We start from the raw sequence: 14,829 nt of genomic DNA on the forward strand, positions 1-14,829 counted from the left end.
ACCTCAATTAATGCTACATAGAATTTCAGCATATGGACTTGCCACTGAGCTAATTTTGTGGAAGAGAGAAGGTATATAATTCTGAATACAGAGTAAAAGGAATAGGAGTCAGCTTTGTAGACTTTATATAGGCATCTTATTAGTGCTCACTATTAGAAGAGTATGCACGAGAGAAATTTATAAGCACACACGCACATATACATATACATATACATATGAAATAAAGGAGGAGCAGAGATAGCAGACATAGATAGTAATGATCATAAGATGCAGCACAGTCACATAATAATGATATATGGTCCTTTCCTTTTACTTCCACAATTCCTATAGGTCATTAAAAGTAATGCTTACTTCACTTAGGTCTGCAATTGTTAGATTCATGCCGGCCAGCTGTTTCCATACTGGTTCAGCAAGATTAAGACTCAAAGGACTTCCAGTTCGAATAGCAATTCCAAGAAGTACACCTAGAGAGGGAGACATGATTTTTAACATTAACAAGTCGTTACATTTAACACAAATTCTCTCGTGCCTGGAACTGCTCATAAACAAGAACCAAAGGATACAAGGTACTGGACACGAAGTATTTTGCAAAGTTCTAATATATTTTATGACTGGGAATTAAAGCTTTCTATGTATGGAGTGCAATTATTAAACCTATAATTGTTCAACGAACTGACTTCAAACATTTGATTAGTCCCAAATAGATACTTTACTGAAAATCTTAATAATTAAACTGCAATTATAAATGTGCTTTGTCAACAAGTGATTGTCTTGTGCACAGTATTTTAACACAGTTAAAAACAAGACAACACATAGTGTCATTAAGAGCATTGTTAAATTGTAAATGTACTGCACACAGGAATTAAAGGAGAACATTACTATGGTGGCCTATCAGTGTCAGGACAAAGATTTTGTCCTGCACAGGGATCCGGTCTGCACATACATCACTTGTCCATCTTGGTTTGAGGTGATCTGCAAAATATGTTAAATATTTTGTTTTCTATATTCAACACATGAAAACTGTGCTTTATATACTATTAAAGTACTTAATCAAATATATAAGAAACACGGTAAATATATAGGAGTCTTGATATACATTTTGCAGGTGTAATTTAAAAATTAATAAAAGAAACCTGAAGAGGTTATACCTGTTGTATGCACCTCTTAACATTCAATAATTGTAACAGACAGGACTCTCACCCAGAAACCTGAACATATTCATATGTAGTGTGGATTTAGCTGCTGGGTTTAGAAGGAAGCAGTCTCTGTTTGCACCAGACTCATCTCGACCATTCGGGGTAACAATAAGAAGGGGCGTCAATCCATTCTGAAGCTCCTCACACATTTCTGCAATGGACTCGCTGTAGCCCCCTCCACAATCATCCACAGATTCTCCTGTGTAAACAAGAACATTTCTGGTGAGGTATTAAATGCACCAGTATACAAAACATTTTCTCATTTTTTCTAATATTTTTTTTTCCCCACAGGCCGAGGTTTTTCACTAGGGAAATTATGCACAGACTGTTTAAAATAACAGTAGCAATATAAACATATAATTGTATAATTCTGGAGTGTTCCTGGTGCCTTTAGATCATCACCCAGCAGTTTCCACATCTTGCAATGGTCACCATTCGGCCTTGTTCTGAGATCATCGTTTGGAAAATATCAGGTCAATTTAATGATTCTACAGAGAGATAAATAAAGGCCCTACTCCAAATTGTGCATCAATAACCATGTTGCTCCATTGGGATTCTCCTCATTGAGAAGATGCATTCGTTGTGATCATGACACTCAACATTTAGGCTAAATCACAAAAACTTACACATTGCCATTTCTCTCAAATAGCACTGCCTACATTTGTCATGGTATCTAGGCACTGAGACCACGACTTTAACCCCTTAAGGACCAAACTTCTGGAATAAAAGGGAATCATGACATGTCACACCAGGGCCGGACTGGGAAAAAAATTAGGCCCGTGCATTTTTCAATCAGAGCGGCCCCCTAAGAAGGGGGCGGGGCCAGAGAGGGTGTGTTTTGTCATCACTAATGACAAGCACGCCCCCTCTCAAAGTGAGCAAGTTGGTTCAATGCGCAGAGCCCCGCTGAAGAGCTCTGGCATTAGAAAAAGGCCCTGTATTTGCTCTGCGCAGCGCAAGCAAATTTAATAACATGCTTGCGCTGTGTTTGCTTTTAAATTGTCTCTGGTGTCTCCACAAGTGGGATACCAGAGGACAAAAGGGCCAGGAAAGTGTATGGTGCATGCGTTTGGAGCCTGCTTGTGGGATTGCGTGTGTGTAGAGCGTGGTGTGGTACTGTGTAAATAGGTCAATTTAATTTGTGTTTGTGGTGTAATATGTGTGGCTAGGGGCTGTAGAGAGTGTGTGTATAGGGGGCATAGTGTTATAGGGGATGTAGCGAGTGTGTGCATACGGGCTGTAGTGTGTGTGTATAGGTGACGTAGTGTGTGTAGGGGTTGTAGAGAGGGTGTGTTTAGAGAATGTTGTATGTGTTTGCTGACAAGAAATGTAGTGTGTGTGTAGGTGGTGCAGTGTGTGTGTGTGTGTGTAGGAGATCTAGTGTGTCAAGGACCGAGAGTGTGTGTGTGTGTGTGTGTGTGTATATAGAGGATTAAGAGTGCATATAGGGTAAGGGATCTAGCGTGTATCTGGAGCGTAAAGTGTGTAGTGGTGCAGTGTGTGGGGTGCTGTAGTGTGTGTATATATATATAAATATATATATATATTTGGACGTATTGTATGTGTGAGGGGCGCAGTGTGTGTGTATGTAAGAGGGGTGCTGTGTGTGAGGGTGTTTTTATCTGCCGTCACATTCTAGGTTTCTAATTTTCTTTGTCTGTTATCTCACTGAGGGTTATTATATATATATATATATATATATATATATATATATATATATATATATATATATATATATATATATATATAAAATAACCCTCAGTGAGTTAACAGACAAAGAAAATATATATGTGTGTGTGTGTGAGCGATGGTGCTGTCTGTCTGGGGGTGCTGTGTGTGTGTCTGGGGGTGCTGTGTGTGTGTCTGGGGGTGCTGTGTGTGTGTCTGGGTGCGGTGTGTGTGTCTGGGTGCTGTGTGTGTGTCTGGGAGTGCTGTGTGTGTGTCTGGGAGTGCTGTGTGTGTGTCTGGGAGTGCTGTGTGTGTCTGGGTGTGCTGTGTGTGTGTCTGGGTGTGCTGTGTGTGTGTCTGGGTGTGCTGTGTGTGTGTGTCTGGGTGTGCTGTGTGTGTCTGGGTGTGCTGTGTGTGTCTGGGTGTGCTGTGTGTGCGTCTGGGTGTGCTGTGTGTGCGTCTGGGTGTGCTGTGTGTGCGTCTGGGTGTGCTGTGTGTGTGTCTGGGTGTGCTGTGTGTGTGTCTGGGGGTGCTGTGTGTGTGTCTGGGGGTGCTGTGTGTGTGTCTGGGGGTGCTGTGTGTGTGTCTGGGGGTGCTGTGTGTGTGTCTGGGGGTGCTGTGTGTGTGTCTGGGGGTGCTGTGTGTGTGTGTGTGTGTCTGGGGGTGCTGTGTGTGTGTGTGTCTGGGGGTGCTGTGTGTGTGTGTGTGTGTGTGTGTCTGGGTGCTGTGTGTGTGTGTGTGTGTCTGGGTGCTGTGTGTGTGTGTGTGTGTGTGTGTCTGGGTGCTGTGTGTGTGTGTGTGTGTGTGTGCCTGGGTGCTGTGTGTGTGTGTGTGTGTCTGGGTGCTGTGTGTGTGTGTGTGTGTCTGGGTGCTGTGTGTGTGTGTGTGTGTCTGGGTGCTGTGTGTGTGTGTGTGTCTGGGTGCTGTGTGTGTGTGTGTGTCTGGGTGCTGTGTGTGTGTGTGTGTGTGTCTGGGTGCTGTGTGTGTGTGTGTGTCTGGGTGCTGTGTGTGTGTGTGTGTCTGGGTGCTGTGTGTGTGTGTGTGTCTGGGTGCTGTGTGTGTGTGTGTGTCTGGGTGCTGTGTGTGTGTGTGTGTCTGGGGGTGCTGTGTGTGTGTGTCTGGGGGTGCTGTGTGTGTGTGTCTGGGGGTGCTGTGTGTGTGTGTCTGGGGGTGCTGTGTGTGTGTGTCTGGGGGTGCTGTGTGTGTGTGTCTGGGGGTGCTGTGTGTGTGTGTCTGGGGGTGCTGTGTGTGTGTGTCTGGGGGTGCTGTGTGTGTGTGTCTGGGGGTGCTGTGTGTGTGTGTCTGGGGGTGCTGTGTGTGTGTGTCTGGGGGTGCTGTGTGTGTGTGTCTGGGGGTGCTGTGTGTGTGTGTCTGGGGGTGCTGTGTGTGTGTGTCTGGGGGTGCTGTGTGTGTGTGTCTGGGGGTGCTGTGTGTGTGTGTCTGGGGGTGCTGTGTGTGTGTGTCTGGGGGTGCTGTGTGTGTGTCTGGGGGTGCTGTGTGTGTGTCTGGGGGTGCTGTGTGTGTGTCTGGGGGTGCTGTGTGTGTGACTGGGGGTGCTGTGTGTGTGTCTGGGGGTGCTGTGTGTGTCTGGGTGCTGTGTGTGTCTGGGTGCTGTGTGTGTCTGGGTGCTGTGTGTGTCTGGGTGCTGTGTGTGTCTGGGTGCTGTGTGTGTCTGGGTGCTGTGTGTGTCTGGGTGCTGTGTGTGTCTGGGTGCTGGGGTGCTGTGTGTGTCTGTGTGCTGTGTGTGTCTGGGGTGCAGTGTGTGTCGGGGGTGCAGTGTGTGTCTGGGGTGCAGTGTGTGTCGGGGGTGCAGTGTGTGTCGGGGGTGCAGTGTGTGTCGGGGGTGCTGTGTGTGTCTGGGGGTGCTGTGTGTGTCTGGGGGTGCTGTGTGTGTCTGGGGGTGATGTGTGTGTCTGGGGGTGATGTGTGTGTCTGGGGGTGATGTGTGTGTCTGGGGGTGATGTGTGTGTCTGGGGGTGATGTGTGTGTCTGGGGGTGATGTGTGTGTCTGGGGGTGATGTGTGTGTGTGTGTCTGGGGGTGATGTGTGTGTGTGTGTCTGGGGGTGATGTGTGTGTGTGTGTCTGGGGGTGATGTGTGTGTGTGTGTCTGGGGGTGATGTGTGTGTCTGGGGGTGATGTGTGTGTCTGGGGGTGATGTGTGTGTCTGGGGGTGATGTGTGTGTCTGGGGGTGATGTGTGTGTGTCTGGGGGTGATGTGTGTGTGTCTGGGGGTGATGTGTGTGTCTGGGTGCTGTGTGTGTGTGTCTGGGTGCTGTGTGTGTGTGTCTGGGTGCTGTGTGTGTGTGTCTGGGTGCTGTGTGTGTGTGTCTGGGTGCTGTGTGTGTGTGTCTGGGTGTGCTGTGTGTGTGTCTGGGGGTGCTGTGTGTGTGTCTGGGGGTGCTGTGTGTGTGTCTGGGGGTGCTGTGTGTGTGTCTGGGGGTGCTGTGTGTGTGTCTGGGGGTGCTGTGTGTGTGTCTGGGGGTGCTGTGTGTGTGTGTCTGGGGGTGCTGTGTGTGTGTGTCTGGGGGTGATGTGTGTGTCTGGGGGTGATGTGTGTGTCTGGGGGTGATGTGTGTCTGGGGGTGATGTGTGTGTCTGGGGGTGATGTGTGTGTCTGGGGGTGATGTGTGTGTCTGGGGGTGATGTGTGTGTCTGGGGGTGATGTGTGTGTCTGGGGGTGATGTGTGTGTCTGGGGGTGATGTGTGTGTCTGGGGGTGATGTGTGTTTGTGTGAGGGGGCTGTTAGTGTGATTTTTTTATTTACATTTAAATATGTTTTTTATTAATAAGTAAAAAAAAAAAAAAAAAAGTTATATCCCCCTCCCTCCTACCTTACCTTTAGCCTGGGGCGGTCTGCCTGGGTGTGGGGAGCCGTTCTGCCTGGGAGGGGGACCATGCTGCCTTCCCTGGTGGTCCAGTGGTGAGAGTGAACTCTAGCCCCTGCAGGCTAGAGTTCACTCTCGCGAGATCTGAGCGTTGCCGCGGTAACCGCGGCAACGCTCAGACCTCGCGAGAGGATCCGGCGGAGCTGCTGGCTAGAGCTCCGCCGGTCCTCTCCTCCCTCCCTCACACCCCAGCCGGCAGCCGCATGTAACAGTGTCTCTGGGCCGGTGAGGGAGATCTTTGATCTCCCCACCGGCCCATGGAGACACAGAGCAGGGCCGGCGCTCGGGTAGCGCTGGCCCTGCACAGGATGGCAGGGGAGATCCTGTGATCTCCCCTGCCGGCCTCGGCCCCACGGCCATCGCGGCCCACCGGGCATTTGCCCGGTGTGCCCGATGGCCAGTCCGGGCCTGTGTCACACATATCATGTGTCCTTAAGGGGTTAAGCTGGTGCCTCTTTAATGTATGAGCAAGAGGAAGAGAATGGAAAATGAATTACCAATTAACAACACCAGTATGGTGTAGTAATCAGATTGATGATATCACAAAATGCATTAAGTAATGCCAGACTAAGTACTAAATTAAATAGTTTGCTAACCGGGCTCTTTAACCCCTTAAGGACCAAACTTCTGGCATAAAAGGGAATCATGACATGTCAGACATATCATGTGTCCTTAAGGGGTTAAAGGTCTTCCACATGACAGCTTTGAAAAAGTAAGCAAGCGGAAAATACAGTCTAGGACAAGCCTAACTGTCAAAGCATCATAGGCGTCATATTCCAACAACAGCTCAGGGGCAAACTTTTCGACACCCTGGATTTGATTAAGTTATGTAGAAAAGGTGTGCAAAAATGCAAACTTTTTACACCCCCTCTCCTTTTAAGAGGTGGAAATTTGTTTACCATTTACCAAAGGGTATGCATCAGAAACTATTACTAGCACACTGTTCATGCCTGCTGGATTAAAGAAGACAATTACCAACAAACTTGACTTTCCAAACACGATGCGGTAGCAAGAGGCTGTCTGGGCTGAATGAAGTCATTTTTGCGCACATCTGGCCAAAAACAGATTTGGTACCATCTGGTCCTGCCAAGCCTCCTTTGCTCCGTGAACGTTTAACCTACATAAAAATAGTATTACAAAAGACATTACAATTTGTTAAGGGGGAGGGGAGAAAAAAAAATAAATAGATAAATAAAAAAATACCCCCCAAAAATACAGTTTTACAGAGGGTAGAAATATTTGTCCTTTTGTGTTACTCTAAGTAAAGAAACTAGTTTTAACTTTGTCATGTCTCGCATAACCATCTTCCTCTCCAGGTTATGCATGATTAGTGATTTCAGGCAGGGGAATAATTAATACAGTTACTGCATGCTTATATGAAAAAAAACAAGAGATGCGTCTAGAAAACGTAAAAAGACAAAATAGTGATACGCCCCATGCGAAGAGTTTATTACACTAGGTTTACATATAGACATGTCAAGTCCTCTGATATTTCCTACATGTAACGTACCTGTATACGATTTAATTCCACCACTGGTCCATGCTGTCTGTCTCTCACCATTGTAGCTTGGACAACTTTACGGAAAGCAGCCTCCTACACAAACCATATGCAAGAAACTTACTAAAGGAATTTTAGCATCAAGAAGATCAACAGATGTTCAGGTAAATGTATGGAATATCACCATATAACAGAGTTGATTTTTACTTTAGCCTCACCTGCTATACATTTAGCATTGCCTTCCAATGCTTAAAGCCCTCTGCCTACCCAACACTTCCCATAAAAATACAACCCCAATTTTCTAGTGAAATTAAAGCAATATGTATAATCTTCATTAAAACAAGATGCACAGCATATACGTAAAATATGATTTAAAAACAAAACAAAAACGGTTATAGGATGTATGGTCATGAGAAAATAATTGAATTAGGTACAAATAAACACAAAATCATTATTTATTTTAATTTATAGAATATTCAGCTTGATGAAGGGGTGCACTTATTGGTGATTATTCTGCAAATGAAACTGTATCCCTTCCAAAGATCACAGAACAAATGTTTCTTTGTGGACACATATCAAGTATAACAGTCTAAAATATACGCGGTCTGACCAGAAAGTATCCAGCCATGTAATATGAAAAATAGAAACATTTATTGAAGATACAAGAAATTGTACATAGAACAATGACTCCTCACTCATTGCGTCGTCCCTGAAAGCCTTCAGAACCATCTGAATAGTTTCCAGGGAGGAATGTTCAAGCTCAACACAAAATTTTAAGCACCTACTCGCCTACTCATTTAGAAGGTGATGGTCACAGTACACATGCTCACTCAACTGCTTCTAGCACCCCTACTGACTAGTACAGTGATATAGTCATTGTTCATGCAAGTGCACTCTCCTTGGCTGCCAGGTTACATCGATATTGCACAAACCATTCTTGTTATATTAACAATGGCTGGACTTTTTCCAGACAGACCTTGTATCATAAAAATAATAAATACATTTAAGAACACCACCCCCCCCCCCTGAATTCTGAACCTCTCTAACTGGCTCAATTCCAAGATTACGTTTTCGGGTAAATTTATTATGACTTCTCCAGGAAATGAGTGCCTCCTATGACACTCCTCATTGAAACATCTCAAAATACTTACAAATTAAACATAAATGTTTAACATGTTGCTTCCTAAACCATAACCTGTATGGCTCAGTCATGTTCAAGTAAGATAATGAAAATTTAATTAGGAGAAAAAAAAAAAAAAAAAAAAATGCACCCGTGCCTGTATGTTACCTTTCCTTGAGAAATAAGAATTCCACGTAATGTGTCAAACCCAACAGATGGACCCTGTCCGTTCTCATAAAGTCGGCCCTCCAAGTCAAACATGGGGATACATGGACAAAACAGTTCAGAAATATGGTGCAGTAATAGCAATCTGTTCCTCAAACCAATAATCATGATCTCTTGGAGGTGGTTATATTCCATGGGAACCTAGAAAAGGGAATAATACCATTATGTGCAGGTGCATCATTCTACAAAGGCTCTTATAGACATTATATAATGTATACATTAACTGCTGTAAAAACTTAATGAATAGACATTAGAAAAATACATGTAACAATTTTAAAGTTTAAATAAATAGGATAACATGGGTCTGTTGTTTTTAGGACAGAGTTGGAAAAAGCATTACACGCAAAAACATTACAAAACCCTGGTCCTTAAGGAGTTAAAATAGATAGGGGTCTTTTGAGCAAAGGAGCGTCATTACATGAAGTTATTTTTTTAATGATTAAATCAATTAAAATATCGTAAACAAGCAAATCAAAAAGAGAAACAAAAAGCCCAACAAACACATCACACCAAAAGCCAACAACAGACAGACACAATAGAAAAGTTTACTTTTGATTGTGCATAAAATTGGGCAGACTGTTTCTATCCATTTAACATGCTTTGTGTTTTCCCTTCCCCCACATGTATTGGACTCTAGTCACTAGTGTAATTACAGAATAGTTATTTAACATGACTCGTTTAACACACAAGAAATGGCAAGATACAAAATCAATGGGAAAAATGAAGCCTAACACTCCCCCACATCAAATTTGGGTCAATTGCAGAGTAAAAATAAACCATTCTGTAGTAAACGCTGACTTGATAAAATAACGCTAAACAAAAAAAGTGATTAAAATGAATGATGACATACCTGTGTAGGCAGTTTGCCTGCATTGGCTGGTTTACTGGTAGACCACGCCAATGTGTGTGCTGATCCACATGCAACCCTGTTAATTTTTTTGCCCTGAAGAGCAGCGACTAATCTAGGTCTTTGAATGGCATTGGTGGTTCCATCTCCAAGCTGTCCTTCATCATTGTCACCCCATGTATAAACTTCACCTAGAGAAAGGGACACTGATAACTTGAGAATTCACAGCCTAAATAAAACATGTTTATAGATGCAAACTAAAATCAATCTGATCAGAAAGGTAAACACTGAATAGTTAAAGCAATGCAAGACCAGGTCATATGGAGTTTAATAAATGTATGTACATAATTTTACATATACATTGTTGGCCACTTAACATAAAAAACTAAAACAAACAGTATCTTTTCGAGATAGGATTTGGCAAATGTATCCAGTTAAATAGCATTATACTACTAATCTATGAGATTCCAACAACTGTTAAATCCCTCAAATATTCACCTGTAATTTTACATGTTGTACTGTGTATGGCTTTTGATTTTTTTATTGCTTCTCTGCTTAACATAAGATAAAATTTAATATTTATATCATAGGCTTCAATTGTGCACAATTATGAGTGGTTGGTAAACTAATAACTAAAAACAAGGTTTCCACAGCTTCAGATTTTTTTTTTTTTTGCAAGGGGGAAAACAAAAAAACAGCGGATATTAACATGTGCACGGATACAGAATATATGTATGTTTGTTTTCAACAAGAAATTTTACATTGAACAACAAAAGCTTAAAAGGACACTATAGTCACCAGATCATTTACAGCTTATTGTATTTGTTCTGGTGAGTACAGTCCATCCCTGCAGGCTTTTTGCAGTAGTCACTGTCTTTTCACTACTACTATTACTAGAGGTGCTTCCTGGGACAATGCTGCATCTTGTGCAGCACTGACATTCAGTGTCTCCACACTCTGCATGCAGACACTGATCTGTCCTCCTAGAGATGCATTGATTCAATGAATCTCTATGAGGAGATGTTGACTTGCCAGGGCTGTGTTGGCTTGTGCTGGCTCTGCCCCTGATCTGCCTCCTTGACATACTCAGCCAACCCAATGCTTTCCTATCTGAAGGTACTGTGATTGGTTCAGAGCACCACTTCTGATGTTAGCCAAGCAAGCAGATGAGGGGCAGAGCAAGAAGCAGACTAGAATAAAGCAAGATACTAAATTTATGGAGGCAAGGGGGGCTAAATTGTGTTTTTAACACTATAGGGTCAGGAATACACATTTGTGTTGTGTCCGATTCAAATCAAACCTAATTTGGAGGGCATCAATGTAAAATAAGCATATTTTACATATAATAAGAAAATTCTCCTTTTCAACTGAACTACCTGATGAACCCAATTTTTTTTATATGGAGTGGTTTCCATAATGCAGCATTTTAATACATGGCAATAATAATAATAATAATAATAATAATGTAACAGGTAACCACCACAATTTCTAGTGTTAAAAGTGTGGAAGACTAATTGCATGTTGATAGAGAATGATACCATATAAATTCTTATTTTCAGGTTGCAAAATAAGAAACATACTAAGCTGTAGCATAATCTAAAAAGACAGTTGGTTTTGCTCAGACAAAACAATTATGGGAGATTCAGTTTCTAAGAATGGAGAAATCACCATGGAAACCAAGACAATGAGCAAGGACATTTAATTGATTTCCATGAGGATTGGTCCTCTATCACAACTGTGTCTCACTTTTGTATCTTTGACATTTATCTAGTCTTTATGATTATCAGTTGTCTATCATTATAAACTTCGTAGTTTACCATCTTCAGTGCAGCACACGCAATGTAATGATCCAGTAGCAATGGCGATGACCTTCTTCCCTTGGAGACCCTGAACTTGCCGTGGCCGCCTCACATGATCATCAGAGCCATGACCCAATCTATGATAATCTCCTTTGCCCCTAAATATTGAAAAATAACATTTGCCAACAATACCATGTAAGTGCTGTATCTGTGTGTTGAAGATAACTAGAATTGAATAACTGACACAACAAGATAAATAATATGGATATTTGTTTATAAGCTATAAGTCTATAAGTGAAAAGAATTTAAAACAATATCCCTGCAACAGATGGCATTACAACATTGGAATTGGAGAATAACATAAGAACTATTGCATTATACCCGTAAAAATGAGTTAAAGTAGAACAACCTATAGTAGAGACAAGTTTCAAATTATTGCATGAAACTAAAATAAAAAATAAATAAATATTTTTTTTTTTTTTAAAAACTGCAATCTATGCCTTCCACTACTGACAGGTTATTACTAGGCCACCATGACTTCATTCATACAATACAGAATATTGGGGCAATCCCCCTTGTCCTGTCTCATACCCAATGTAATAAATGTATCTTTTTTATAGATTTTAATTTGTTAAACTACACAGGTAGGCAGTACCTGTGAGTAAAATTTCTATTAGTGAAATAGCACAAATTGATTTCCTATTTATTAACCTTGAAGTTAAAATACAGCCCAGCAGGTGTGAACATTTGTATCTACCTATACATTAGACAGGCTAAAGATAATTGTCAGAATAAATGGAATGGATCACTAGTGTGGATTGCTAAAAGCCTAATTACAGATTCTCAGAATACTTTATCATAATGACACTTGGCCAAGGACTGATGCAACTTCGCCATGCTGTTACAATTCAAATATAAAATATTTGTAAAAACAAAACTACCGATTGGCAAAGGCAAATGCAAGATAGAACGTTTTTTTTTTTGTTTTTTTTACAAGGGAATAACTTACCATGTATATACAGCACCAGACTTCGTCAAGGCAACGGAAAACTGAGAACCACATTCCACTTTTGTCACACCCAGCCCAGTTAGCGAATCAATCTATAAATACAGTGGAAATACAAAAAGTTAGAGAGCTTCTCTACAACAGCCAGCTATGAATACATCCAAAAAAATGTAGGTTTAACCCCTTAAGGACACATGACATGTCTGACACGTCATGATTCCATTTTATTCCAGAAGTTTGGTCCTTAACCCCTTAAGGACCAAACTTCTGGAATAAAAGGGAATCATGACATGTCAGGCCCGTCATGTGTCCTTAAGGGGTTAAGGGGTTAAATAGGAATGGTAATCCTAATAGGAAAGGTTTGTCAAAACAACTTCTAAAAGCATCTATTATTTCCAGAGTAGGAAAACCTCCCAATATAGATATACCGTAGTTCTTCCCTTTCAGATTTTTCTAAGAGAGAAAATGAATTTCATTCTTGAAGACGGATGCATCAGACCCTGAATTTAAAGGCCATTTATCAAAAAACATAAATAAATTTTCTCTCACCTTCAGCTGTCACATATTTCACTGAAGCAATGCACTCACAATAAACATGGTGAACAGACTTACATTGCATCACTAAGTAACCTTGGGTTCTTGAAGCAGCATTGCGCAAGAGATGAAATGATAGAAGCACAGACTGCTTTCCACACAAACAGTCTATGAAATGTATCAAAACTATTATTTGAGCATAGTTATGCAGGACTATATGCTGGATTGTTTAGGGTCACTTTGGAATGCATAACTGTGGATTTTAGTAGAATATCTAAAAGTGGTATCCAATTTGAATACAAAGATGAAGTTACATTTGTGTTTAAGAGTTAATATCACTGCGTGGAACATCTGTGCATGTTATTAAAGGTTACGATGTATGATGATAAGTGGAGCCAGGGCTTGGAGAATTTCAGACTGACTACTCATGTGAGTGTCTAATTTATTACCTTAATGCGATTACCAGCACACAAAAGAATGAAAATCAATTGAATGGTTAGAAAACTACACACTTTCATGGGTACTTTGCAGCCATCACTGCCACCTCTTCCCAGCTTTCCATAGTCTCCATCTCCCCAAGACCACACTGTATCATCATCAGTCAAGCTAAGAGTCTGCGCATCTCCACTGCCACAGGCTATATCGATAACTCTGTATCCCTGAAGAGCTTCCACCTAGGAAAAGAAGGCAAGCTTATTAGAAATTTCAAGATTACTGGCGCACTATCCCTCCTACACTAACAATTCACCTTATTTCAGCTTTTGGTAAAAATCTCTAATGAGAGAGAGGGTATTTTTCTAAACCCCCCACACATTTATTAACCCTTAATAGGGAACACATGGGGTGGGCAGTAGCACTGTAACATGGCTGTAATACAAACATGCACAATTCCTTTTGTATTACATTGCCATGTTACAGTGCTACCACCCACCCAATGTGCTCCTTTTAGGAGTTAAGTGTGTAGCGTTTAAAAAACAAAAATACCCCTCACGGGGGGGCGGAGCCTGACCGTCAATGGAACCAGACTTGTGAGCCTTGAGCTCTCTCTCTCCCCCAGCTTATACGGCGGCAAAGCTCGAAGAACAACTTACAGGCCTACAAGATGAGCTTGACTTGAAGCGCTCGCTTCTCGTACGAGCCAGGCTGAGACTCACCTTACCGAAGTGTCTAAGATCTCAATTCCACGATCAAGAAATCACCCAACTACAACTTGAAAATGGCATGGAAGATCTCAACAATCGTTCACGCCGGAACAATATCAGGCTCCAACGCCTACCAGAATCCGTTACAGTGGAAGCCTTGCTCCCCACCATACAGGGACTGTTCCGGTCTATGCTCCCAGAGGCTTCCAAATACGAGCTCAAAATAGAAAGCGTTCATAGGGCACTGCGCCCCTCTGCATTAAATCACACGGCACCAGGGGACGTTATTCGGAAAATGCTTAATTTCGCCACCAAAGAAAACCTCATGGTCCTCGCCAGAACACGCCCTCCCCAAGCACAAGATCATACCATCCAGTTCTTCCAGGACTTGGCCCCTTCAACCCTGAGGAAGCAAAGGGATCTTAAAGCATAAGCCACTGACTACAGCCCTCACCCAACAGGGCTGGCGCGACATGTGTGGGAACCTTTTCATGTTGACCGCCAGGAAGGATAGCTCGTCCCACACGCTACTCCATGTGGACGACATGGCGGACTTCGCCAACACACTGGTTATCTAGTTCATTACAACTAGAGACCAAATCGGCGGCTCCAGGCCAGGAACTGCACTCACAGAGGAGCCTCCCACTACCACCCAGCGAGCAAACGAGGAAAAGACCATCCTCAGCCCCCAAAGGCCAGACGCAGCAAGCAACCTGAACGGACGAAGTCGATACTTGAGGAACAGCAGTTCCGTAGGCAAGTCCTCTACACCTGACACCACAAGTTATGTCTCCGATATTACAGGGCTTTGCCCAACTCCCCATGCCCTACCCTGTAACCCGGGATATGGCCTTGCCGCATATAATAGTTATTCATACGGCTCAGCCAGAGGACGGCTAGATTACGTA

General features: G+C 42.8%; 1 protein-coding gene across 4 annotated transcripts in view; it reads right to left on the reverse strand.

The window, feature by feature from the left end:
• The window catches only part of HERC2 (HECT and RLD domain containing E3 ubiquitin protein ligase 2), a 171,046-nt gene that overhangs the window by 8,229 nt on the left and 147,988 nt on the right, over positions 1-14,829 (reverse strand). For all 4 annotated transcript variants that reach the window (XM_063459216.1, XM_063459223.1, XM_063459231.1 and 1 more), the window contains 9 exons: positions 13,292-13,453; positions 12,249-12,340; positions 11,258-11,397; positions 9,444-9,631; positions 8,537-8,734; positions 7,261-7,344; positions 6,726-6,867; positions 1,201-1,395; positions 352-464 (listed from right to left, as the gene is read on the reverse strand). In XM_063459216.1, the coding sequence (XP_063315286.1) occupies positions 352-464; positions 1,201-1,395; positions 6,726-6,867; positions 7,261-7,344; positions 8,537-8,734; positions 9,444-9,631; positions 11,258-11,397; positions 12,249-12,340; positions 13,292-13,453 (1,314 nt within the window). The remainder of the gene's footprint in view (positions 1-351; positions 465-1,200; positions 1,396-6,725; positions 6,868-7,260; positions 7,345-8,536; positions 8,735-9,443; positions 9,632-11,257; positions 11,398-12,248; positions 12,341-13,291; positions 13,454-14,829) is intronic.

This window comes from Pelobates fuscus, chromosome 1 (genome assembly GCF_036172605.1).
Source record: "Pelobates fuscus isolate aPelFus1 chromosome 1, aPelFus1.pri, whole genome shotgun sequence".
NCBI lineage: Eukaryota > Metazoa > Chordata > Amphibia > Anura > Pelobatidae > Pelobates > Pelobates fuscus.